This window comes from Melanotaenia boesemani, chromosome 24, assembly GCF_017639745.1.
Source record: "Melanotaenia boesemani isolate fMelBoe1 chromosome 24, fMelBoe1.pri, whole genome shotgun sequence".
Lineage (NCBI taxonomy): Eukaryota > Metazoa > Chordata > Actinopteri > Atheriniformes > Melanotaeniidae > Melanotaenia > Melanotaenia boesemani.
In genome coordinates this window covers 9,719,208-9,745,330 of record NC_055705.1, presented here as the reverse complement: position 1 = coordinate 9,745,330, position 26,123 = coordinate 9,719,208, and the positions used below count along the sequence as shown (strand labels likewise).

The 26,123-nt window shown below is 38.6% G+C and overlaps 2 protein-coding genes and 1 long non-coding RNA gene across 7 annotated transcripts in view; 1 reads left to right on the top strand and 2 right to left on the bottom strand.

The window, feature by feature from the left end:
* The window catches only part of LOC121635483 (collagen alpha-1(XVIII) chain-like), a 133,164-nt gene extending 127,991 nt beyond the window's left edge, over positions 1-5,173 (bottom strand). For all 3 annotated transcript variants that reach the window (XM_041978649.1, XM_041978650.1, XM_041978651.1), the window contains exon 1: positions 4,928-5,173. In XM_041978649.1, coding sequence (XP_041834583.1) covers positions 4,928-5,018 — 91 coding nt within the window. In that variant the 5' untranslated portion in view covers positions 5,019-5,173. The remainder of the gene's footprint in view (positions 1-4,927) is intronic.
* LOC121635492 lies at positions 4,711-13,813 on the top strand. Its single transcript, XR_006009469.1, has 3 exons — positions 4,711-4,723; positions 13,616-13,622; positions 13,731-13,813. It is a non-coding gene; the product is annotated as an uncharacterized LOC121635492 (long non-coding RNA).
* The window catches only part of LOC121635484 (T-cell surface antigen CD2-like), a 43,124-nt gene continuing 26,560 nt past the window's right edge, over positions 9,560-26,123 (bottom strand). For all 3 annotated transcript variants that reach the window (XM_041978652.1, XM_041978653.1, XM_041978654.1), the window contains 11 exons: positions 24,967-25,002; positions 24,800-24,886; positions 23,571-23,657; positions 21,065-21,097; positions 19,407-19,442; positions 19,240-19,326; positions 12,194-12,220; positions 12,009-12,047; positions 11,861-11,929; positions 11,653-11,763; positions 9,560-11,559 (listed from right to left, as the gene is read on the bottom strand). In XM_041978652.1, coding sequence (XP_041834586.1) covers positions 11,678-11,763; positions 11,861-11,929; positions 12,009-12,047; positions 12,194-12,220; positions 19,240-19,326; positions 19,407-19,442; positions 21,065-21,097; positions 23,571-23,657; positions 24,800-24,886; positions 24,967-25,002 — 587 coding nt within the window. In that variant the 3' untranslated portion in view covers positions 9,560-11,559; positions 11,653-11,677. The remainder of the gene's footprint in view (positions 11,560-11,652; positions 11,764-11,860; positions 11,930-12,008; positions 12,048-12,193; positions 12,221-19,239; positions 19,327-19,406; positions 19,443-21,064; positions 21,098-23,570; positions 23,658-24,799; positions 24,887-24,966; positions 25,003-26,123) is intronic.

Here is a 26,123-nt window from a genome sequence, read left to right as displayed (position 1 = left end):
GGAAAGAAGAAAGGAGACAAAAACATCACAGACAGAAGGAAACAACCCTTCAATCCACACCATCACCAGACAACAAACTGTTACACCTGTACATGAACACACCAGAAATTTTCCTACAACTTTTACAAAAACAAACACGCAAAAAACAAAAACAAAAACAAACAGAGCTGCTAGTCATTAAGAGTTTTTAAATAATAACCAAATCAAAAAGACATATCATGAAAGTAGCATAACAACGACCAGATACTAACTCAAAGAAAAATAAAAAAAGAATTATCTCTTAGTATATAAACCCACTGGACAACTCAGTGACTGTGTCAGCATGGAGAGGATGAGGAATAAGGAGTGATCAGTAATGAAAAGTGGTGAGTGAGATGTACAAATGCGACCACGCCTCTACGGAGGTCAGAGGCAGACCAGGGCAGCCTAGAGACCCGAGCCCTCAGCAGCAGCCCTAGAGCACTAACCCAAGCTACCCCACCACGAAGACGACTTCAGCCCACCCAAAGGGCGGCAGAGGAGAGCCCCAGCGAGAGTCCCCCTCGGTCTTGGGGCACAGGTCCCAGTGGGCCAAGATCGGCAGCCGCAGGCCCAGCCAGGGACCAGCCACCCAGGGCAGCCCAAGCGCAGGGCCCAGGGCCCCAGGAGCCCAGAGGCAGCCGCCCCACCCACCAAAGGCAGAGGGCCCGCACCATGCCTAAGAGGACCAGGCCCCCCCAGACAACCACCCGGCGTAGGCCAGCACATGCCCCGATGTTCCAGCCACACACCCCGGGAACCAGGGCGCCATTGACCCCCTCCCCCCACCTACTCCAATTTGCACCTCATATAACCCCCCACTCACACCCTCCCCTGTGCCGTACCCACAAGCACTCACCATCACACAGTCATGTCACACATACCCCCGGCACATACAGACCCCACCACCTCGGAGGGAGGGGGACCCCACCAGGCACCAGAGCCCAGAACCCCAGCCAAGCCCACCCCGGAATAGCCTGGCCGCCTGGCCCAGGACCAACGCCCACCGACCCAGGTGCCACCAGTGGCCTCACCCCCCGCCACGAGGCGACTCCAACCGCTGGCCCCCACCCAGAGCCACCCCCAGCCCGGTCCCGCACCACCGGAAACCACCAAGAACCATCAACCACCAGTCACTCCCGGCCATTTTCCAACCCCCAAAGCAATGAGGTCACAGTCCTCCACCTACACTAAGTGATGGAGCTAATCACAGGGGACCAGAGGGAATGAGATTCAGCTAAATAGTTCTTTGAGGAGGCAGACATTGTCTCACTACTGATGTGGTCTACTAAGAGATTCCTAAACTGAATACACAGATTATTTTTGGTTTTCCAGTTTACAAAGATAGTCTTTGTGATGCATAATGCCGTGCATATCATGTGTGCAGAGTTAATTGCCATATTAAGGTCACCCAAGTCACCTAGTAGACATAGTGCGGGGATTGTAGGAATATTACATTTAAACCATGTTGACATGTCTTCACATACCTGAAGCCAGAACCTGCAGACAGGTGTGCAGGGCCACAAGGCATGGAGATAGTTGTCAGGTGTGTTTTCATTGCAGTATGGGCAGATGTTTGATTGTGACAGACCCATCCTGAACATCCTTTGTCCTGTATAAAGAGCTATATGCAGAATTTTGAATTGTATCAGTTGCAAATTTGAATTCTTAGTCATTTTAAAGGTTTTTAAACATATTTGTGACCATTTATCTTTATTAAAGTTACTGGATAAGTCAGCCTCCCATTTTGAAGTTGGAAGACAGATTGAGTCTTCTAGTTTAGATAATAGTCTATATGTTTTTGATAATAGCTTTGGGGCATTGGGATTCATGAATTCTGCCACCCTAATAGGTAGCTGTAAGTTTAATTGATTAATGGTATATTTTTTACATATAATAGATTTAAGCTGGTGATATTCTAAAAATTTTTTGCTACTGATTCCATATTGTGAAGTGAGAATATTAAATGAGAAGAAGTTTCCATTTTCTATTATATGTTCTGTTTTATTCCTTTATTTTTCCACTGACTGAAATTGATAAGCTTTTTGTTTTGCAGGATGTCAGGGTTGTTCCAGAGGGGTGTAAACTTACATGGAAAAAGTGAGGCTTTGGTTATTTTTAGAAATTCCCACCAAGCCACTGAAGAGGAACTGAAATTGATGCTTTTAAAACACTGATGTGTTTTGATGGTTGAGCTGATGAATGGCAGGTCAGAGAAAAACAGATCCTCACACAATGCTTGCTCTACATCTAACCATGATTCATCCAGATTGCTAGGTTTAAGCCATTTGGAGATATACTGCAGCTTGTTAGCTAAGAAAAAGTGATTAAAGTTGGGTAGCTCCAATCCACCTCTATCTTTAGTCTGTTGTAAAGTTTTTAGACTAGACCAGAAAAAATCTACTACAAAGCTAAATTAATCCCTGAAGGTGGCAACACGAGCAAACTGCAGCAAACATGCATTGGCATAACAAGAATGTATGAAACTAAGGTCAGCAACATCTACATCCTCAGGTAAACCTAAAAAAGCTGGAAGACACTCGCGTTAGATGTTATTTACAGACACATTTGCTAGAGGTACTACCTGCAACAAAAAATAAAGCAAGCAGTGGATCAAGATAACCAATGCCATCACATCCATATAACCAAAGACATGGTAAAAATTAAATAAAACCAAATACTGTGAAAGTACTCAAATCAGTAGCTAGCTAAGGGAGGGAAGTAGTATCTTGCTATAAGTATGTAGTCACTCTCAGGTGCACATTAGTCAAATTTTAGCTCTTTCACTGTGCCGCACTCTGGGCTTGGAGGACTTGTTGATGGATCATCAGTCAGTGTTGTTCTCAGACCAATCAGTATTTCTTATCTGTTTTTGGAAAAATGGATGCAGAATGCTTTGGACCAAAGATGAAAATGTCCATTCAAAAGTCCACATGCTGACTTTCTCATGGTTTCTGAGACTCTCTGAAGCTCTGAAAAAAGTTATTTCTACTTCTGTGATGGCAGCATTAATGCAAAAAACAACATATTTTCCAGGGATGTCCATGCATTTACAACAAGACAATGCAAAACCACATTCTGGACACATTACAAAGACATGACTGAGGAAGAGGAGGGTGTGGGTGCAGAAATGGACTTCCTGCAGTCCTAACCTGTTGGACAATTTTGAAAGGAAAAAATGTGATGATGACTGCTGCACATCTTAAAATAAGAAAAAGAATAGAACTAAATTTCCTTGAAATTCTCTCAAACCTGCTGCATATGTTTTTTTTTTTTTGTTAGTTTTTTTGTAGCACTGCAAACTCAACAGCACATTTTCATCTAAACTTCACACTCAACACAAAAGTCTGAATTCTTGTGAGGTTTTGTGTAGCGTTTCTGCATATTCGTCATTCAGTACTGTCTCTACATGATTGTGTGGGCACGCCTGAATGCCACCATAATGTTTTATGTAGACAGCATGCATGTGTGTGTTTGTGTATGTGTGTGTGTGTGTGTGTGTGCATGTGTGTAGGCTGTGGGGAAAAACCACAGTCATGTAAAATTTGGCGATGAAGATGAAGTGTATCTATTTTACTGGGAGGGACTGGCAAGCCCTGAAGAAAGGAAAATCTGAACAAAGCAGAAATCGCCAGCCTGAACACACACACAGACACACACACACACATCAGACTGCTAGACAAGAACAAGCAGCATCTATCTGCACAGACCTAAAACTAATCCTCTCCTAAATATTACTCTTATTGAAGGAATGAGCTGTAAAATGTTGTTTGTATTAAGCACAAGCACACACATGTAGAAAATCACAGCAGATTATACACACACACACACAGAGAGAGAGAGAGAGAGAGAGAGAAGCTGAGGGCCCCAAAGTAAAGAAGGGATCTGCTCTAGAGCCTCAGTTTGAGAGCTCTGTTAACATATCCTCTTATAAAATACAAAAAACACAATAACAAGCATAAAAGAGATGTATGCACTCTATAAAATACACATAAAAAGGTATTTAAAAAAGACAAAATCATAATTAATAGGAACGCATACTGCAGCAACTTGGGGGAAAAAATGGGTTCATATGAATTTATGAGAATGAATGAATGAATAAATAAATAAATGTTTTTTTTCTGAATTGACAAAATATTTGTATTTAGAAAAACGGGATGACTAATGATAGAGACAACAACTATTGCAGGTGGATACAAAATATGCTGAAAAAAATGATAAATGAAAATTAGAACCACAGTAAAAACAAAAAATAACAATCAGAGAAAATATGGACTAAAAAGTGACGGAACTACAAGGAGACTGAAGGCATGCAACAAAATAAATAGATTAAAATTTACCACAGTAACTAATATTTTAAGCATATAACATAGTTATTTACTAAATGGTCCACAAGTAAAAGGTTTAGGAAGTAAAGCCGAACATTATCCACCACACAAAGCAAAGACAATGAGTTCAAAGTGCTTCAATAAATAACAGAAAGGCTGCCACTTCAGCACAGGTCAGAGCATGATCTGATGAACTCAGGTCGCATCCTCAAGTTTGGACTTAAATCAATCCACTTGTGCAAACCAAACACGGAGAAATGAAGCACGTCTGACAGCTTGAGGAAAAGATGAGCTATTCATGATCCCTAAACAAGCCCAGACATTCACATCAACCCCAGCCTCATTCCAGGCTGAAAAAACCCACGCTCTGAGCTCGTGTCTGCAGCATTAGATGGACAACGAAGTGGGCAGAAACATTTTCAATCTAGAAAAGTCAAAGAAAAAAACTTTTTGCACGTTCACCACATTCAGTGTTTTCTTGGCGTCGTCTAATATTTTTTTGCTGTAAGGTTTTATTTTAAGGGAAAAAAGCTATTTCTAACCATTCGCCTCTAAAGTTAGAAAATGTAGGATTTATTTACCTGTTCGCTGGGATTTTATCTGCGTGGCCAGCAGCAGCAATAAGGTGCAGGTCTGCCATCTCAGCACCGACCACCTGTTGCATTCACGCATCCTCGTACCGTTTTTATATTTCTGATGTTGATCCAGGAAGAAATAAAAATTCCTTCAGAAGCTTTCAGGAGTTCTTCTCATCTCCAGCACAAACACTCCTCAGCCGCAAACAGGAAAATGAACCGCTGTCAGTGGTCTTTCACCTGCCTGCTGCCCACCTGTGGAGGATGTGTGTGCGCGCACCTCTAAACGAGCAGAAGCGGCGCCGTTCAGCCGGAAACCACACCAACTTACTGACCTTTCAAAGGAAAAGCTTTTATGAAGAACGTTGCTTTCCTCGTATAAATAAATAAATAAATAGATAGATAGATAGATAGATAGATAGATAGATAGATAGATAGATAGATAGATAGATAGATAGATAGATAGATAGATAGATAGATAGATAGATAGATAGATGTGATAAGTGAAATTCAAGAAGCACTGAGACTTTGAACGTGTTTTAGTTAATTCAGACTCAGACTTATTTATTTATTTTATTTATTTATTTTGTAAACTTATCTTACTAACGCTTGAATAAAACAAACTGATATTTCATTTTGCAAATTATCACCGTAATTCTGAAAACTAAAGAAGAAACCTATTTGACGTTATCTCATTACTTCAGAAAAGCCTATATTTTTCAAATATATTTAATTAATTCAGATTTGTACATTGATTTGTATATTTATTTGTACATTAGGTAGCTAATTCAATAATGCTGATTTTTTTTTCTAAACTATGTCTTTAATTTAGAAATATCTAACAGATTTCTAAAAAAAAAAAAAAAAAAAAATTCATTATCTCAGAAAAGCCTAACAGAATTTTATTCTTTTTGCGTTGTTGGTTGCATTGGTAAAGTGAGTAATCAGCAGGGGCAGATCCCAGGACGAGTTTGACCGGATTAGAGATGGGCTTTACGGTTCTTTGAAGGGAGCTGGATCTTGAGGAGCCGTTCCTTTCATGACTTTAGCCTTTGCTTACTTGCTTCCTCTTAAAGATTTTTTCTCAAGTGACCATCAACAAGACAGCGATGCAACAAGAGTGATGACGCTATATGGAGAATCCATTGAGGAAATCTCAGCTTTGGAAGGGGTTTGGCCTCCTTAGCTTCTGTATTTACATAAATCTCTTGACTTTACCAGCCATTTCATGGCACTAGATGGATAAAACCTATAATCAGTTATATATCCAGTTGACTAAAGGCATGTGATTACTTGTCTCACTGAATGAATAGTGAAATATGGTTACTGGGTGATGAACCACTTTCACCACTGCCGGGCAATTAAGGTCTAAATTCATCGGATTAAAAGCTTTTGTCTTTATTTGACTAGGAGTATTATTTTATGCTGCCATCAGTCAGATTGTAACAAACCTTTGAGGCTGGAGAACACATTATAAATAGATTTATGCAATCTGAATCCTTATAAACGTGCTGCCATGTTTAAAAAGTTGTTAGACCAACAATATGGAATCTGTAATGGTGGCTAAGACAGAATAGCTGAAAAAAGTATTATTTAACGAGCATTTATTCATTAAAACATGATCATGGCCTTATACGACTAAATATGCTGCAAACAACATCTTCTCTGAATTTACATATTTGTGCTTATTATGTTATGAAGTAATGAAGCTGATTATACAACAATCTAAGGTGTTTAAGCTTCTGTTCAGACATGTTAGCCTGCAGCATGACACCTGCCTGTGATCCGGACTAAAATCTGCATTCCACACAGACAGACTTTGCATGATGAGGTGATGACAGATGCTAGATGACTTTTACCATGGCTAATTTACAGGAAACAAAGTTTTTAGAGCATTTATTTAAGTAAAAACACACAACTAACTTGGATAATAGTATAGTATTAGTCCTCTAATACATACAGTGTCTGAGACTTATTTGATCACTATATGGTAGAAACTTTGCTCAAAACCCTGTTGTATACAATCTGATGCTTCTTCTGCCCCCTGGTGGATACCTTTTCACTTTATTTCTGACACGTTAAGTGGTGTTATAATGTAAATATATGCAAGTAATTTTAGTTTATGTTTTATTTTACGTCTGTTCCATTCATAAACCAACCAATGACCAAAATACTTGAACAATTAAAGATGCATGGAATCAGTTCAATTACAAATCATTTAATAAACCAGATAAAAGAAACTAAAAGTTCTTCAAATATCATATAAAGATAATATTTCTCTTGCAGAATAAGTTGGAGTTGTTTTCAGAAAGATTTCTCCTTTGTTCATTAATGTCTTGAGTGTGTGTCAGTGTATCAGGGTTTGTCAGAACATGTCTTTCCCACGTCTTCAACCGTATGCTGAATAGAAAATTCCCTCCCTGTCTGGATCCCCCACTCCTCATTTTAATGTGAATCCTGTCTGCACATGTAAAGATAAGTCCACTTTCCAGTGTCATTCCTTCACCACCAGCTCCTCTCCAAATCCTCACTCTCACACTTTCAATATAAATTCCATCCATCTTATCCTCTGCTCTGGCTGTCAAGGTTCAGGAAGACTTATCTTTGAACTAGCTCTTATGTAAACAAGTGCAACACTCAGGAACGCCTGTCATTTTTCTGTACAAACACACAACCTGACAATGTCCTCCCACCGACCTGTAAATGAGAAGAATACTCATCTGTCTCTTTAAAAAGGAGTTATTAACCCAAAGCTCCCAGGTGACAGAAAATATTTCGTTTCCACAGCAAAAAGATGAGTGTCACAAAAATCCGGTTTCCCTTTGTAAATGTTACTGAAATGCACTTTTGAGATTTGGCTCCATATTCAACAGCAACTTTGTCAGCTGACCAATCTTTAGAAGTCAATAAATTCATTGATGTGAAGGATGTTTTTAATTTAAGATTAAATAAGGGCTTTTAAAGATGCTCAAATTGGTTTTCAATGCAAGAGCAACAATATGCACCTCCCTGCAAACACAAGACAGCAAATACTTTCTGTAAGGCTTTGTAGGAAATGCTGTTTGCTGCCCTAAATGGAGAACTGCAAAGAAATTCTCAATTTTAGTCGCACCTAACAATGATTAAATTCTGTATTTTTCAAGCAAACACAGGCTAGATTTATACACATTACTTCCTACTTTACTACTTAAATATCATTCTGCAGTACTTTCACAATGCAATTACATGATTAAATGTTTAATAAAATTATTTAAACATAAATTACATTGTATAATACAGAGGTTCAGCTTATAAAAGACAAGAATAAATGCTGTAGATGAGCTAGAAAAGGTAATGCTGTAGGATCTGAGGAGAAATCCCTGTATGATGTTAAAAAAATGTAATAGTTTGATACCAAAATAAATACCAGTAACTGTTCTCAGCCAGTCTAGAATATGTTTTAAAAATTCTGTTGTCAAAAATTGTGTACCACCTGTCACAGCCACTCCATTCTTCTTCTCTGGTTCAGTCTGTTCCCTCAGTGGATTTCAGTGAAAGTTTTCACTGGTCCTCAGCTTTGTGTTGCTACTGGAGCCTGATAATCCCCAACCAGTCAAGGCTGGTGGCTGCCTTCCCTGAACCGGGTTCTGCCAGAGCTTTTTCCTTCCTGTTAAAAGCGAGTTTTTCCTTCACACTGTTGCCTCTTGCATGCTCAGAATGGAGATGCAATCTGTTGATTTTCCTCCACTAGGCTATTATTTACTATAAATTGGCTTAGATTAATTTGTCTAAAAAGTGCCCTGAGATGAAATTGCTGTGAAATGGCACTATACAAATAAAGCTGAATTAAACTGAATAATGCCCTTTATTTAGATCATGGCACAATGGAGCCAAGATAGGGCCAAAAGTTTTGTAACCTGAACACGTTTTGTGACTTGTTGTAGACCGGGCTCCATGACAACCAGCTTTGTTGTCTTATCACAAACAGAAGCTAACAGTGTGATAAGGTGCTCTTTTTTCCTCAATGTTTCAGGTGTTTAACACTTTCATATTAATCAGCTACGGGTGTCTGCACGGCCATAAATCATTACATTACAGTAATTAGCCAAATGGTGGCTGTAGTTGCGAGACAACTAAACACCAACGACTAGTCTATGGACATAGTGTATGGATGGAAATATTGATGCTTGTTACAAGTTTAGAGCTGCTTGCAGGTTAGATGCAAGCCACCCTAGGCTTGGCTAGCTCCCCTAAAGACATTCAGCTGATAAATTAAGGGGTTAAGGTTCCTGATTTTTCTTAAGAATACCTTTAATTTGTTGCTGTTGTGTTTATTAATTACTTTTATTAATTAAATCATCCAAAGGATGCAGGTGATTCGTTCTGTTTCCTTCAGGAGCGTTGTTTGTTATGCTGTGAACACCCATAAACAACAAACACAAACACTTAATATGCTTCATTTAGTGGCTGTAAAAGAACATTCTGTCCCCGTTTCTGAGTAATAAGCTGTATACTGTAATAACAGAAGGATTTTTTGGCAGTAGCCATATTTTTGACAATGCTACATGCACTAATATGTATGCACTTGCATGTACTTGTGTATATATTGAGCCCATTGTGGTACCACATTTGAAAATACAAGAGACTCAATCACACACAGACTTTCTTTGGTTTAATAAACAATTTTACTTAATTTAATACAAAATACAGATGCAGTTCATATGTAAAAGATGCAGAAAAACAAAAGCATACAATCAAGTAAAAAGTAGAGATGCACCGATCCACTTTTTTCACGTCCGATACGATATCTGAGATTTAGTATCGGTCGATGTCGATATAGAAAAACAATGCTGAATTACCTTACAAATTATGTCTCCTGTGGAAAAGACTGAGATCTTTCTTTTGTGCAAGGAAACATCAGACGTGACTTAAAGATTTCTTTCCCTAATTTTTGAAAATAAACACATATAAACAAATGTACTGAATTACCTATTTAACAATTTAATCTTAAATCAACTTTAACAACCTTAAAAAAGCTTCACAAGCTTGGTCAAACATGTAAAAACCAAAACACCCAAATAGCTCGATTACCTTGGACAAACAACTTTTAAAAATAAACAACTACAAAACCTTCACTGAATTTTTCAGTCAGTTTAATTAGGAATTCAAACTTCAATTAAAATAAGTAATAAAAGAGCTGAAATTGAAGAATAAAACTAAACAATAGCTCCACTAGATTGGCTAGTAAGTATTCAAAATAAAATTGTTTAACTATTATTTATTGTATTAGATTTTGGAGTGCCCCCATCCTGCCAATAAAGCTAGTGTAGCGTAGTATTATGATTACCATTACAAAAGCTGCTGACTAAGACAATAATTTCACCAGCTTGGTAAAAACAAACAAAATTAAATCAGATAGTCCCAACTTGTCAAGCTTTTTCACAACATACCACTCAGTGTTGTTGACCTTCTCAAGCTTTTCGAAACATTCCCAGCACACGTATTGCACGAAGCCGTTGAATGTGTTGGGTGAGGTAGTGTGAAAAAGTTCCAGATGGCTAATCCTTTTGCTCATTCCACGTCAGTAGCGCATGACGGCACCCAAAGTGCACAGCACTGAAGTACTGGGCCCATGGTCACTGATACCCAATATCGGATCGGTGCATCCCGAGTAACAAGTATCATAAATATTTAAAAAACAAAAACTTTGTGCAAAGACAGACAAGACTGTGAAAGAAAAGTACATTTCATTTACACATGTAAAACATGTGAAAACCTATAACATAAAAAAAGTTTAAAAAAATTCCCTAGATGCAAGGCAATAACAAAATCTTTGTCTTGTTTTGATGGCACACTGACATTCATTATGTACAGCAACATGATTACAGTCATTATTACAGCCACACATCCATTCATAACAAGGCAGCAACTGATAAACAAAATTAATTCAGTTTCAAAGTTTTCCAATAATATTTAGAAAAAAAAAAAAACAAAAGTAAATCAAAGACAATGTAGTTGCTAATCTTAATAAAAAAAACAAAAGCACTTATAATTTAGCAATAACACTAGTAACACAACAAAACAAGCAATACACCAACGGATGACCTTGCTGACTGATCATGCAAATAAAAAAAAAACTGAAAAGGAAAAAAAACAACAGTATCAACACCATTTTAAACTCGCACCATGGCTAATTCAGCAAAGAAACCCAAGAGGCTATCATTGGAGCAAGTGGGGAAAAGAAGGAGTGAGAGTCACAGAAAAAGAGCTAAGTCAAGGGTCAAAATCAGACTGACTTTTACTGGCTGGACAGAGCTCTGAGAAGAGACAAGAAACATGCTGAATTAGACTTCATTAGGGGGTACCACACTGAGAAATGTGTAGTGTTGCTTAAAATGGCCTATTTAAATGATTTTATCAGGCAGAAATGAACCCTTTTAAAGTCAAATCTGAACATTTAAAGTAAAATCACTTCTAAAATATCTTATTAAAATGAAAAATATTTATCCAATGAAATCTCAGGTCTTGGATGCAGTTGTCTGCATCTAACACTTTTACCACCATCTTATTTTCTTTACAGAACAGAGAACAGAGAACAATGAAGATGCAGAAAGATCTTCGGTGTTGGTCCTTTTCTGTCTGTTCCTTCGTCTCTGGGTCTGAAACACCACATAAAGCAGCACTAAGATTATATGGAATAATTCATATAAACTACAAAAATGTGAAATTAAAATGATGAAGAAGACTTTAACCTGCGATAAGATTTGACTCAGCAGTTCAAGTACTGGTTTCTGAGGATCCATCATGGTTTGCAGTTGTTTGTTCATGGTCCTCCTCACACGTATGTGAGTCTTGTGGAGTTCCTGCACATGTAAGATGTTAGTTTTTGTGATCATTAAGTGACCAGATTACAAAAGATCTCATCTTGATGATCATGTCTGATGTGTTGCAGATACTCACCAGTTCCAGTGCTGGTGTCTGAGGTCCCAGTGAGTGTCTGGACTGGTGTGTGTGCTTCTCCTGGATTCTCTGTGGAAACAATGAACACCACAATTCATCTAGTTTTCTGATTTGACCATTTCTGACATCAACATAACATTTTACTCACCACTACTAGTGTTTGCTGGATGAATGTGGGCGTTCTCTGCTAAATAACAAAAGAAACGTTACGACCAACACACATCTATCAACCTGCTGTATGCTGCTGTAACATGTGGATGGTATATTTACAATGACTCCACAGCTGCTGTTGGTGTGGAAACATTGATTTTAACAGAAGAGTTGATATCTTACCTTGTACTTGATCTTGTTCAACTGCTCCTGTATTAAAGATAAAGAAAACCATGTTAGCTCACTACAGGCACGGACTGGCCATCTGGCATACTGAGCATTTTACTGGTGGGCTGACACAATTTATTTATTGGTCTGACTGGTCCATAAAAGTCAGTAGATCGGCGGCCCAACTAACTAACGTTAGCCCAGCCCACTCAAATGTTTCACCAGCACCTCCTCCTGCAGTGGTTCAGTCAGCACAAAACCTTCTGAACTAAAGCATCTTACTGAAAGTGAAAACATTTACTAAAAAATAAACACTTTTTAAGACTGTTTATTTATTCAGCCTACATTATATGTCAATACTGATGCAAATCTTTACCAGAGAATCCAATCATTCTGGACCTGACTGCATCATTATAAGACAAAAATCTCCTTTCAATCTTTAGGTAAACCTGGTTTAGATAACACAGAAGATCAGACAGCAAACACAGTTTCTACACTTTAACTGGAAATAGTTTTTATCTGATCCATCATTTCTCATGTCTGTTTTCTTTTTCCTTAAAACATAAAGTAGCAGGAAGCTGCTCTAACGTCCATCGCTGTGTTGGAGTATAGATTTTTATTTTATTAACAAATGAGACCATTTGGAAGTATTTAACATGTCTACTCTCACTGATTCCTGCTAACAGCATAGTTTTAGTGGCTTTAAGTAGCTGCACGGCTGATACATGTAAGGGAGCTCAAAGATTAGTGGGGTGAATGATCGTATTTGGGCCGGTCCGGGCCAAAATACCAGGGACGATTTTTGTCTTAGTCTACCCCTGGCTCACTTCAAGTCATTATTTATCATGATTTTCTGGAACAAACATCAGCTGCTGAGGTCACTGTTATAATTAAATACTGAAACATTAAAAAAAAATATAGTGGCTTCTTACACAAGGAAAGTTTGATCTTTGGTTCATCAAATTTTTATTTGGTATATAAAGGCAAAGTAAAAAGAATTTGACAGTTAAAAACAGACTCCAGGATTAAATTACCATCTGGTCGGAGTTCCGGCGCGAGATGGAGTAGAAAGACGTGCGTAGAGAAGCTCTCCAGCGAAAATTCAATAACTTCGTGTAAAGACTCGTTACTTTAGCAGAAAGTGAAATCTTGAGAGTTGGAAAGAAACCGAAACAAAGGTCTTAATAGACAAAAGCCACAATGCCGAAAAACCAAGACAAAAACAGCTCCGCTACCAAGGATAGCAAAGTAGCACCACAAGCTAGCAGACACCCCGGAACGAGCATTACGCCGGAAGACCTACTTGAAGCGATAAAAGAGCTAAAATCCGAGTTGAAGAGCGACAACGACAACCTGAGAAGGGACATTAACTCCTTTCACACAGAGGTGAGCAGTAAACTCGATGGTTTGGCCGAAGAGATGCAGGGGCTGAGGGAGCGAGTGGGTGAGATGGAGACACGAGTGGGGCTAGTGGAGGACTTGGCCGTGGAAATGACCGAAGCGCTCACAACAGCTATGAAGCGGCAGAAAACTCTGCAACAAAAACTCACAGATATGGAATCCAGATCAAGAAGAAACAACATCCGGATTTTTGGAGTTGCAGAGGGTGAAGAAGGAAGTTCTGTGATGCGCTTCGTCTCAGACCTTCTCAAACGTGAGCTGCCATTACCTGCGGACATGGACCTAAAGATACAGCGGGCCCATCGCTCCCTCGCCCCCAAACCAAGACCAGAGGCCCCCCCGAGGACCCTTATTATTAATTTCCAAGAATTCACAACTAAAGAAACTGTGTTAAGAGAAGCCTGGAAAAGGGGTAGGATTCAACTCGGCAACCGCCCGCTGTTCTTTGATCATGACTACGCCGCAGAAATCGTACAGAAGCGCAGGCAATATAACGAAATAAAGAAATGCCTGAAGGCGAAGGGCGTACGTTTCCAGACCCCCTACACCAGTATGAGAATCCACTGGGACAGCGGAGTCCGGACCTACGCTAGCGCGCATGACGCCGGACAGGAGCTGCAGAGACGGGGCTACAGTGTGGAGGTGCCTGCCGCGATCGAAGAGGAGGACCCCGGGGTGACCCGGCTGAAAGAGCTGCTGGGCTGGCATCGACAGGGCAGGAACCCACGGGGAACAACACCTACCGCGGCCGACAGAGCTAAGGAGAGACTCCGGGAGTTCCAGAGGAGCCCCACAGAGTGACAGGGAAGATGGCTTTGGGATCGGTAAGGTGATGGATATGTGATTCACTTTCTGGATCAATACCTTTGAGCTGGGAGCGGCTCCAGGGACAGGACTGAGATCGTTGAACACATAGGAAGGTAGTAGTTTCACTACTAAACCTCCTCATAGGGCCCTTTTTTCACAAAAGGTTTTACCCTAGACCCATCAACGGGGTCATGGAGGAGGAGAGAAATCTGCTCCTCCTTTGGAATTCCAGGTATTCCTGTTTTGTTCAAGTCAGACGTTCTACTGATGCTGTTACTGTTTTTTCTTTAGTTACGGGGCGATTAATCCTTTTCTATTTTAATGAGTGTGACACATAATATAATATCTTTAAATGTGAATGGCCTTGGTAACCCCATAAAGCGAAGTAAGGTTATAGCAAAATTGAGAAAGGCTAAACCAAGTGTAGTGTTTCTGCAAGAAACGCATTTATCAAAGAAAGAACACGAAAAGTTTAAAAAGCTGGGTTATGTGAACTCTTTCCACAGCTCCTGTAAGAATAGTAGAAGAAGAGGTGTAATAACATTACTACCTAACTCTGTTAATTTTGAATTAATCAAAGAGGAAACTGACAGAGAGGGCAGATACGTGATTGTCAAAGGAAGGATAGACAGTGTTTTGGTATCTCTAATTAATGTATATATTCCACCAGAAAGTGACAAAGCATTTCTAAAATCTGTTTTTGATCAAATCGAATCAGTGAGTGAGGGAATTGTAATCTGTGCTGGAGACTGGAACATTATCTTAAACTATAACATGGATACGACAAGTATTAGAAGACACAAATATAACCTGTCTAAAAGCCTGAATATGTTAATTAAGGAATCCAGCCTGTTTGATGTGTGGAGGGACCTCCATCCCTTGGAGGGGGGCTTTACACATTACTCAGCAACTCACAAGGTACACTCCAGAATAGACTACTTTTTGATGAACATTACGGACAGACACAGGGTTAAACAATGTACCATAGGGACCGCAGACGTTTCGGACCACAATGCGATCTATTTAACGATAAACCTGGACAACATAAACAAAAAAACTCTATGGAGATTGAATTTAGGAATATTAAACAATATGGCAATAGTAGAAGATATAAAGAAGGAAATTAAAGAATGTATTAACATAAATAGAGATAACGAGGTTGCTCCAACAATAGTCTGGGACACTGTTAAAGCAGTAATGAGAGGTAATCTGATCTCAAGGACATCCTACATGAATAAAATGAAAAAGCTGAAATATGACAAATCACAGCAACAGTTAAGGATTCTAGAAAAACAACAACAAACGGATCATAGTGACGAACTTGCAGAACAAATAAAAATAATAAGAAAAGACATAGATAATACAGCATCTGAAGAGCTGGAAAAGAAATTACGATTCACAAAACAAATATTCTATGAATCTGGACCCAAAGCCACGAAGATCCTGGCAAAACGCCTCAGGACACAAAAAATCAAACACAAAATCAGAGAACTAACTAGCAATGAAATAACATATGAATCAGATATAATTAAAAAAAACTTTGAGGACTACTACAAAATGCTGTACTCGTCACCTGAGAATATAAACATGACAGAGATTAAAGACTACCTGCTAAAACTGGATCTCCCCTCCATAGGCACTAACCAAAACGAAGCTCTAACCTCTCCAATAACAAAGGAAGAGCTGGACAAAGCTATCAGTAAACTGAAGACTAACAAAAGTCCCGGGAGTGATGGATACCCGAATGAGTGGTATAAGATCTTCAGGCAAGAGATCTCCTCTTTACTGTTGGAGTCCTTTAACTGGACACTCCAGCATGCTGAAATACCCCTCTCATGGAAGGAAGCGGTCATATCAGTAATCCCTAAAGAAGGTAGAAATAAAGAGTACTGTGAGTCATACCGACCGATCTCGGTCCTTAATGTCGATTATAAACTATTTACTTCAATAATATCCAAAAGACTGGAATATTTACTACCAGAGTTAGTGGATGAGGACCAGACGGGTTTCATAAAGGGCCGGCAAACCCAAGATAATATTAGAAGGACAATACAGCTAATAGATACAATCGACAAACAAAAAACAGGTGCAGCCTTAATTAGCCTTGACGCAGAGAAGGCCTTTGACCGTGTTAGCTGGCCCTTTCTTTTTTCCGTGTTGGAGAGGATGGGTTTCAGCAGTCAGTTTGTTAAATGTATCCGAATCCTTTACGATGAGCCAACAGCCAGAATTAAGATCAATGGCACCTTAACAGATAGTTTTACACTTCATAGAGGCACCCGGCAGGGATGCTGTCTGAGCCCAACTCTATTTGTTCTTTACGTAGAATCGTTGGCCCAGGAAATTAGACAGAATGAGGAGCTTACAGGAATTACAATAGCACAAGAAGAACATAAAATAGGATTATTTGCCGATGATATTATCATATACTTAAAGAACCCAGACGCAGCAATCCCAAAACTTCTGTCAGTTCTAGATAACTTTGGCCTGAAGTCTGGTTACAAACTTAATATAAATAAAACACAGGTTTTGTGTGTGAACTACACACCGAACAGCTATATCAGACAGAAATATAAATTAAAATGGGACTTGGGGAGTATAAAATATCTTGGAGTTTTCATTACACGAGACCTGAGTGAGCTCTATGAAATAAACTATAATAAAATTAACGACAGCATACAGAAAGATCTGTCAAAATGGCTATCATTAACTTTAGATTTTAGCTCAAGAATTGAGGCAGTAAAACTGAATATACTACCCAGGCTGCTGTACCTATTCCTCTCTTTACCAGTTCGAATCCCAGATCCCCAATTTACAGCATGGGATAAGCAAATATCACGATTTATTTGGGGAGGCAAAGGGCCCAGAATCAAATTCAAAACACTACAACTACAGAAACAAAGCGGAGGCCTTGCTTTGCCCAATTTAAGGGAATATTTTTTTGCTGCTCAGCTGAAATACATGGTATGCTGGTGCTCCCCAGAATACTATGCCAAATGGAAGAAAATGGAGCTCGCTCAGAGCAGTCTACCTCAGACCAGACTAGGAGACAAGCGCTACAGACACCAGGAAGATGATAACTTTACTGTTTCCGAAACACTGAAAACTTGGACGGATATAGTCAGAAAATATAAATTTGAGGGGGACTGTGGGTTATTGTTATGGCCTTCACAGACAACTCTTTTCAAACCAGGACAAACTGACAAAACCTTCACAACATGGATAGATAGAGGTATTACAGCCATATGCACACTGACAGAAGGAAACATGTTCAAGAGTTTTGAAAGGGTTAAAAACGAATTTAAACTAGAAAATAAAGATTTGTTTCGTTACTTACAACTAAGACACTTTTTCGCTACACAGGTAAAAACAGGTATACCACCAGAAAGCAATGGGCTGGTTAAAATGATGATGGATGCCTATGTAAAAATGCCTACCAAAGCTGTCTCTAAACTGTATGCATGCCTACAGAAATGTAATGGTAATACCTCACTGTACATAAAATCTAAATGGGAAGTTGAACTACAGACCGAGATTTCAGAGGATGATTGGAGTTTAATGTGGAAAACACAACACAGCTCTACGAGCTCCAAATGCTGGAGAGAGTTTGGCTGGAAAAACCTGACACGTTTCTTTGTCACGCCACAAATTAAAAGCAAACAGACTGGACTACGACAAAAATGCTGGAGAAATTGCGGAAACTATAATGCCAATCATAGCCACATTTTCTGGTCATGCGCCAAACTGGAATCTTTCTGGGAGGACAGTATTGGAATTTTGGAGCACATCTTAAATTATAAGGTTCCCAGGGACCCACAGGTTCTATATCTGGGATGGACCCCAGAAGGACTTATTAAGAAAGAAGACAGGTACCTCTTCAAAATAATGATTGTTGCCTATAAGAAGGCCATTACTAGGAACTGGATGAAGAGTGATGCTCCAAAAACAGGGCACTGGATGGACATTATGGAAGAGATCTATGCGATGGAGAAAATGACTTTTCATCTGCGAATCAAAGCAAGTGACTTTGCACAGAAATGGAGGAAATGGACATTATTCAAAGACAAAAAACAAAAAGATCACTCAACAGTCTGAAAAATTTGTATGCCCCCCCCCCCCCCCCCTTTTTTTTTGTACTTTCTTTTTAATTTTGTTTCTCTGTTCCCGCTGTTTGTATATAAACAAAACTAAATAAATAGTAATAAAAAAAAAAAAAAAAAACAGACTCCAGACCCTGAAGAATTAAAGGTTTGTTTTTAATTTAGTTGCCATATATCCAGCTAGAAGACTTTTTTTTAGCATTTCCCACAACAGATTAAGACTAACTGGCCAGAACGATGAATCAGAGCAACTTTTCTGTAGGCTGATTGCTTTAGTTTTTGGACGTTTATCGCTCAGCTGGAACGCTTCATCGGGCGTCTGCTGCACTATTTTCTCTTCCCTACTGAGCTGAACAAATTTTAACCCTGAAAACTGGGTTGTACACACATTTCAAGTCACTGTCTTGCTTTTTTTATGTTTCAGACTAAAATATATTAAAATTAGTGACGTGCTAAATTAGCAAAGGAAGTTCATTCCCCATCAGAACTGCAGGTGTACGATAACACTTTTAAGCTGTAAAAATGGCACCATGAAGGGTTTCACTATAGACTGGTGAGATAATTCGGGGAATTCAGTCCGTTACCAAATTGATGAATCACGTCAATATTGGAGCCCAATGGTGATACTGGGTTGAATCCGTCCCAACTCTAGTTTATGATCATTAAGTGTCCAGATTACACAAGGTATCATGATCTCATCTTGATGATCATGTCTGATGTGTTGCAGATTCAATGAGGAAAGATTTTTCTCACCAGTTCCAGTGTTGGTTTCTGAGGTCCCAGTGGATGTCTGAAGTGGTGTGGGTGCTTCTCCATTCTGTAAATTCACGAATGGATTCTCTGTGGAAACAATGAAGACCACAGTTCATCTAGTTTTCTGATTTGACCATTTCTTACATCAACAGCAACGTTTTACTCACCACTACTAGTGTTTGCTGAATGAATTTGGGCGTTCTCTGTTAAATAACAAAAGAAACGTTACGACCAACACACATCTATCAACCTGCTGTGTGCTGCTGTAACATGTGGATGGTATATTTACAATGACTCCACAGCTGTTGCTGTACGAACATTGACATTAACAGAAGATTTAATATCTTAACTTCTATTTTCTCTTGAACACTTGTTCCTGTATTAAAAATATAGATGTATCTGTTAACTCTCTCCGAGTCATTATTTACCAGGATCTATGTATTTGTTCTAGTTTTTTCTTATTATTAGAGATTTTAACAAACAACAGCTGCTGATTTTGAGTTTAAATAAAATGTTGAAATGTTATTCAATCAACTGGAAAAGAAGCAATAGTGAATTCTCACAAACATAAGTTTAATCTTTAGTTGACAAAGACAAACTTTAGTTTTTATTTTAGTAATAAGACATGTTTATGCAGGTCCAAGTAGGGTCAGGAAGACTCGTGTAAACCATCTAAAAATAAAGGTTAAACTAAATGAAGTAAAACAAATAGCTAACTTTAATAATGACAGTGAGCCTGTTTACATGACTATAATAATCTGATAATGATGAGGAATCAGATCATTTTACACACTGGATCTGACACGTTTACATGGATCAGTGATCAGATTTACTTCAGTGTTTGTACGTAGTGGCGTAAGACTCTTGTTCTTCTCAAAATATCCAAGTCTTGTTTTGTTGAACATCGGAGCACCTATGGTTTTAGCATTAGCTGTGCTAATGTGGGAGCCAACAGGCCTGAAAACAGGCTACATGCTGCTGCTGTCCTTCACTTATATTCCATAAGGAGAAAAACCAGTCAGCTTTCATGCGGCAAGTATCTTCCCCAGATTTTGGCACGGTAGATCTTCCACCACTCCTTCCTAACTTTGATGAATGTGCCTTCAAAGTAAGGACTGGTAAGAGTGGTGCAACTATTAGTAAAAATAACTAAATAGATCAGATTTACAGGTACACATGTACAAAGATGTCAGAGTTTTGGAAGTAATTTAGATAACTCATAATCAGATAACTGCTATTTCACATTAGTCTGTTTACATGATCACCTGAATAATCTAAACACTCCAGAAATTGGATAATGATCAGATTTTAGTGTGTATCTATAAGAGCTCATTGTTACTCCTCAGCTTAATGTCTCGGTAGGCTGGAAACTAGAATAAATGGAACAATAGCACCACCCTGTAGCCAAAGAGGTTATAGCCTAATAACAGCATGACCACCGCACAATGGAAGAATTCCTACGGAAGACATTCATTTAATTTTCTTTCATCTCCCTGTAGAACACCACAATTTAAATTTTACCTGGTCATCATTGGTTAACCTTTTATAATCTGAATTTAAATTTACTTTCTGCCTGAGAAGAAACCTGAAACACAAGATTCTCAGATCTTTTTTTCTAAATATTCTACAATGAAAAAGAAGAAGGACCAGTTTTAGTGTTTTAGCCCCAGTGGATGCCCAGTTCAATCTGGTTGCTACTCCATTCCATAAATTAGTGTTTGCCTTCTCTATCTAAACAATCATCATCATCTTCATCTGTCTCGCTGCACAACTTCTAGTTTCCTGATTTTACTGGTTCTGACAACAACATCCACATTGTACTCACCAGTGTTAGTGTTATGAATCATTATTTCAATCTCTGTCAAATAAGAAAAAAACAGACAAAAGAAAAGGACAAACAAAAAAAGTTAAAACCAAATAAATGTTTCTAAATGTCAGAGTACAGAATTTAAAGAGACTGGGTGAGTCTGAGAGAAGGTAGAGAGGATCACCCCTTTCTGCTCTGCTCTGGTACGACTTGGCAGCTTTTTCAACCATTTTCATGTTGACAATTTCAGAAATCAACATTATGAAAAGAAGAAAAATAACGATAAATTTCTAGGGTAGAATTCATAAACATAATTAGGAAGTTGGGAAAGTAATCTGAGAAATGTAATCATAAAGCTTCTACAGCTTTTAATAATAATAATAAAAATAATAATAATAACAATAATAATAACAATAATAATAACAAGGTGTTATGTTTATGTCCAGGTGTAAAACAGCTGGACTAGTTAGACTTCTCCCATAGTTTTGTATAGTGTGTGCAGAATTATTAGGCAAATGAGTATTTTGATCACATCATCCTCTTTATGCATGTTGTTCTACTCCAACCGGTACAGGCTTGAAAGCCTACTACCAATTAAGCATATCAGGTGATGTGCATCTCTGTAATGAGAAGGGGTGTGGTCTAATGACATCAACACCCTATATCAGGTGTGCATAATTATTAGGCAACTTCCATTCCTTTGGCAAAATGGGTCAGAAGAGAGATTTGACGGACTCTGAAAAGTCAAAAATAGTGAGATGTCTTGCAGAGGGATGCAGCACTCTTAAAATTGCAAAGCTTTTGAGGCGTGATCATCGAACAATCAAGCGTTTCATTCAAAATAGTCAACAGGGTCGCAAGAAGCGTGTTGAAAAACAAGGCGCAAAATAACTGCCCATGAACTGAGGAAAATCAAGCGTGAAGCTGCCAAGATGCCATTGGCCACCAGTTTTGCCATATTTCAGAGCTGCAACATCACTGGAGTGCCAAGAAGCACAAGGTGTGCAATACTCAGGGACATGGCCAAGGTAAGGAAGGCTGAAAAACGACCACCACTGAACAAGACACACAAGATAAAACGTCAAGACTGGGCCAAGAAATATCATACGACTGATTTTTCTAAGGTTTTATGGATTGATGAAATGAGAGTGAGTCTTGATGGGCCAAATGGATGGGCCTGTGGCTGGATCAGTACAGGGCAGAGAGCTCCACTCCAACTCAGACGCCAGCAAGGTGGAGGTGGGGTACTGGTATGGGCTGGTATCATCAAAGATGAGCTTGTGGGACCTTTTCGGATTGAGGATGGAGTCAAGCTCAACTCCCAGTCCTACTGCCAGTTTCTGGAAGACACCTTCTTCAAGCAGTGGTACAGGAAGAAGTCAGCATCGTTCAAGAAAAACATGATTTTCATGCAGGACAATGCTCCATCACACGCATCCAAGTACTCCACTGCGTGGCTGGCCAGAAAAGGTATAAAAGAAGAAAAATAATGACATGGCCTCCTTGTTCACCTGATCTTAACCCCATAGAGAACCTGTGGTCCCTCATCAAATGTGAGATCTACAGGGAGGGAAAACAGTACACCTCTCTGAACAGTGTCTGTGAGGCTGTGGTTGCTGCTGCATGCAATGTTGATCGTGAACACATCAAGACACTGACAGAATCTATGGATGGCAGGCTTTTGAGTGTCCTTGCAAAGAAAGGTGGTTATACTGGTCACTGATTTGTTTTTGTTTTGTTTTTGAATGCCAGAAATGTATATTTGTAAATTTTGAGTTGTTATATTGGTTTCCCTGGTGAAAATAAATAAGTGAAATGGGTATATATTTGGTTTTTGTTAAGTTGCCTAATAATTATGCACAGTAATAGTCACCTGCACACACAGATATCCTCCTAAGATACTAAAACTAAAAAAGCCCCACTCCAACTTCCAAAAATACTCAGCTTTGATATTTATGAGTCTTTTGTGTTCATTGCGAACATAGTTGTTGTTCTATAATAAAATTAATCCTCAAAAATACAACTTGCCTAATAATTCTGCACACCCTGTATAGTTTAATCATGGTGGTCTTTTATTTATTTTTTGGTTGTTGGGCCCTTTATTATTTGTTTGCTGTGGGTTTGATTTGTATGTTAGGTGTAAAAATGATAACATCAAAGAGAAGATCAGACAGCAAACACAGTTTCTACATTTTAATTAGAAATAGTTTTCATCTGATCCATCATTTCTCATGTCTGTTCTGTTTTCTTTTTTCTTAAAACATAAAGTAGGAGGAAGCTGCTCTAATGTCCATCGCTGTGCTGGAGTATTGATTTTTATTTTATTAACAAATGGGACTTATTTACTTCCATTACCAAATTGATGAATCACGTCAATATTGGAGCCCAGTGGTGATACTGGGTCGAATCCGTCCCAACTCTAGTTTATGATCATTAAGTGTCCAGATTACACAAGGTATCATGATCTCATCTTGATGATCATGTCTGATGTGTTGCAGATTTAATATGGAAAGATTTTACTCACCAGTTTCAGTGCTGGTGTCTGAGGTCACAATGGGTGTCAGGACTGGTGTGGGTGCTTCTCCACTCTGTAAATTACAGTCTGGATTCTCTGTGGAAACAATCATCAACACCACAATTCATTTAGTTTTCTGATTTGCAAGACAAGGCAGTTTATTTGTATAGCACATTTCATGTACAAGGCAAACCAGTAAAGAAGTACATAAAACATTAAAAGCATTACAGATGGTGCAAAGAAAGCATTCAAAAGTAGTAAAAGGCAGCAACAAATAGCAAGAATCACAATAAAATCATAAATTACATTAAAATGATTAAAAGCAAGATAAGTTAAAAAGTTACTGTGCAGATTTCATGCATAGGCGTTTGAGAAAATAAATGTTTTTAACCTGGATTTAAAAATGTCTACATTTGGGGAAAGTTTAATCTCCACTGGCAGTTTGTTCCACTTGTTTGCAGCAAACCAGCTAAATGCTGCTTCTCCATGTTCAGTTTGGACTCTGGTCTGGACTAGTTGACCAGAGTCTTTTGATCTAAGAGCTCTGCTAGCTTTATATTCTCTGAACATATCACAGATGTATTCTGGGCCTAAACCGTTCTGGGCTTTGTAAACAATCAGAAGGATTTTAAAATCTATTCTGTGACTGACTGGAAGCCAGTGTAAAGATTTCAAAACTGGTGTGATGTGTTCAGATCTCTTAGTCCTGGTTAAAACTCTAGCAGCAGCGATTTGGATGAGCTGCAGATGTTTAATGCTCTTTTTAGGAAGTCCTGTTAAAAGACAATTACAGTAATCCAGCCTACTGGAGATGAATGCATGGATGAGTTTCTCTTGGTCTTTCTGGGAGACTAAACTTTTAATTCTGTTGATGTTTCTGAGCTGGTAAAAAGCTTCTTAGTGACAGCTTTGATGTGGCTGCTGAAAGTCAAGTCTGAGTCTTCTAACACTCCAAGGTTACCAACTAGGTTGGTGATTTTAAAAGCCTGGGTATCCAGCTGTTTACCAGTGCTGACCCTCTTCTCCTTGCTACCAGAATAATCTCAGTTTTGTTTTCATTTAATTGTAGAAAATTCTCCCTCATCCAGGTGTTTATTTGGTCCAGACACTGACACAATAAGTCTATTGGGCTGCAGTCAGAGACACATAAAGTTGTGCATCATCTGCATAACTGTGATAATTAATGCTAAAGTTCTTCTTGATGTGTTGCAGATTCAATGAGAAAAGATTTTTCTCACCAGTTCCAGTGTTGGTTTCTGAGGTCCCAGTGGATGTCTGAAGTGGTGTGGGTGCTTCTCCATTCTGTAAATTCATGTCTGGATTCTCTGTGGAAACAATGAAGACCACAATTCATCTAGTTTTCTGATTTGACCATTTCTTACATCAACAGCAACGTTTTACTCACCACTACTAGTGTTTGCTGAATGAATTTGGGCGTTCTCTGTTAAATAACAAAAGAAACGTTACGACCAACACACATCTATCAACCTGCTGTGTGCTGCTGTAACATGTGGATGGTATATTTACAATGACTCCACAGACGCTGCTGTACGAACATTGACATTAACAGAAGATTTAATATCTTAACTTCTATTTTCTCTTGAACACTTGTTCCTGTATTAAAAGTATAGATGTATCTGTTAACTCTCTCCGAGTCATTATTTACCAGGATCTATGTATTTGTTCTAGTTTTTTCTTATTATTAGAGATTTTAACAAACAACAGCTGCTGATTTTGAGTTTAAATAAAATGTTGAAATGTTATTCAATCAACTGGAAAAGAAGCAATAGTGAATTCTCACAAACATAAGTTTAATCTTTAGTTGACAAAGACAAACTTTAATTTTTATTTTAGTAATAAGACATGTTTATGCAGGTCCAAGTAGGGTCAGGAAGACTCGTGTAAACCATCTAAAAATAAAGGTTAAACTAACTGAAGTAAAACAAATAGTTAACTTTAATAATGACAGTGAGCCTGTTTACATGACTATAATAATCTGATAATGATGAGGAATCAGATCATTTTACACACTGGATCTGGCACGTTTACATGGATCAGTGATCAGATTTACTTCAGTGTTTGTACGTAGTGGCGTAAGACTCAAACTCTTGTTCTTCTCAAAATATCCGAGTCTTGTTTTGTTGAACATCGGAGCACCTATGGTTTTAGCATTAGCTGTGCTAATGTGGGAGCCAACAGGCCTGAAAACAGGCTACATGCTGCTGCTGTCCTTCACTTATATTCCATAAGGAGAAAACACCAGTCAGCTTTTATGCGGCAAGTATCTTCCCCAGATTTTGGCACGATAGATATTGCACCACTCCTTCCTAACTTTGCTGAATGTGCCTTCAAAGTAAGGACTGGTAAGAGTGGTGCAACTATTAGTAAAATAACTAAATAAATCAGATTTACAGGTACACATGTACAAAGATGTCAGAGTTTTGGAAGTAATTTAGATAACTCATAATCAGATAACTGCTATTTCACATTAGTCTGTTTACATGATCACCTGAATAATCTAAAAACTCCAGAAATTGGATAATGATCAGATTTTAGTGTGTA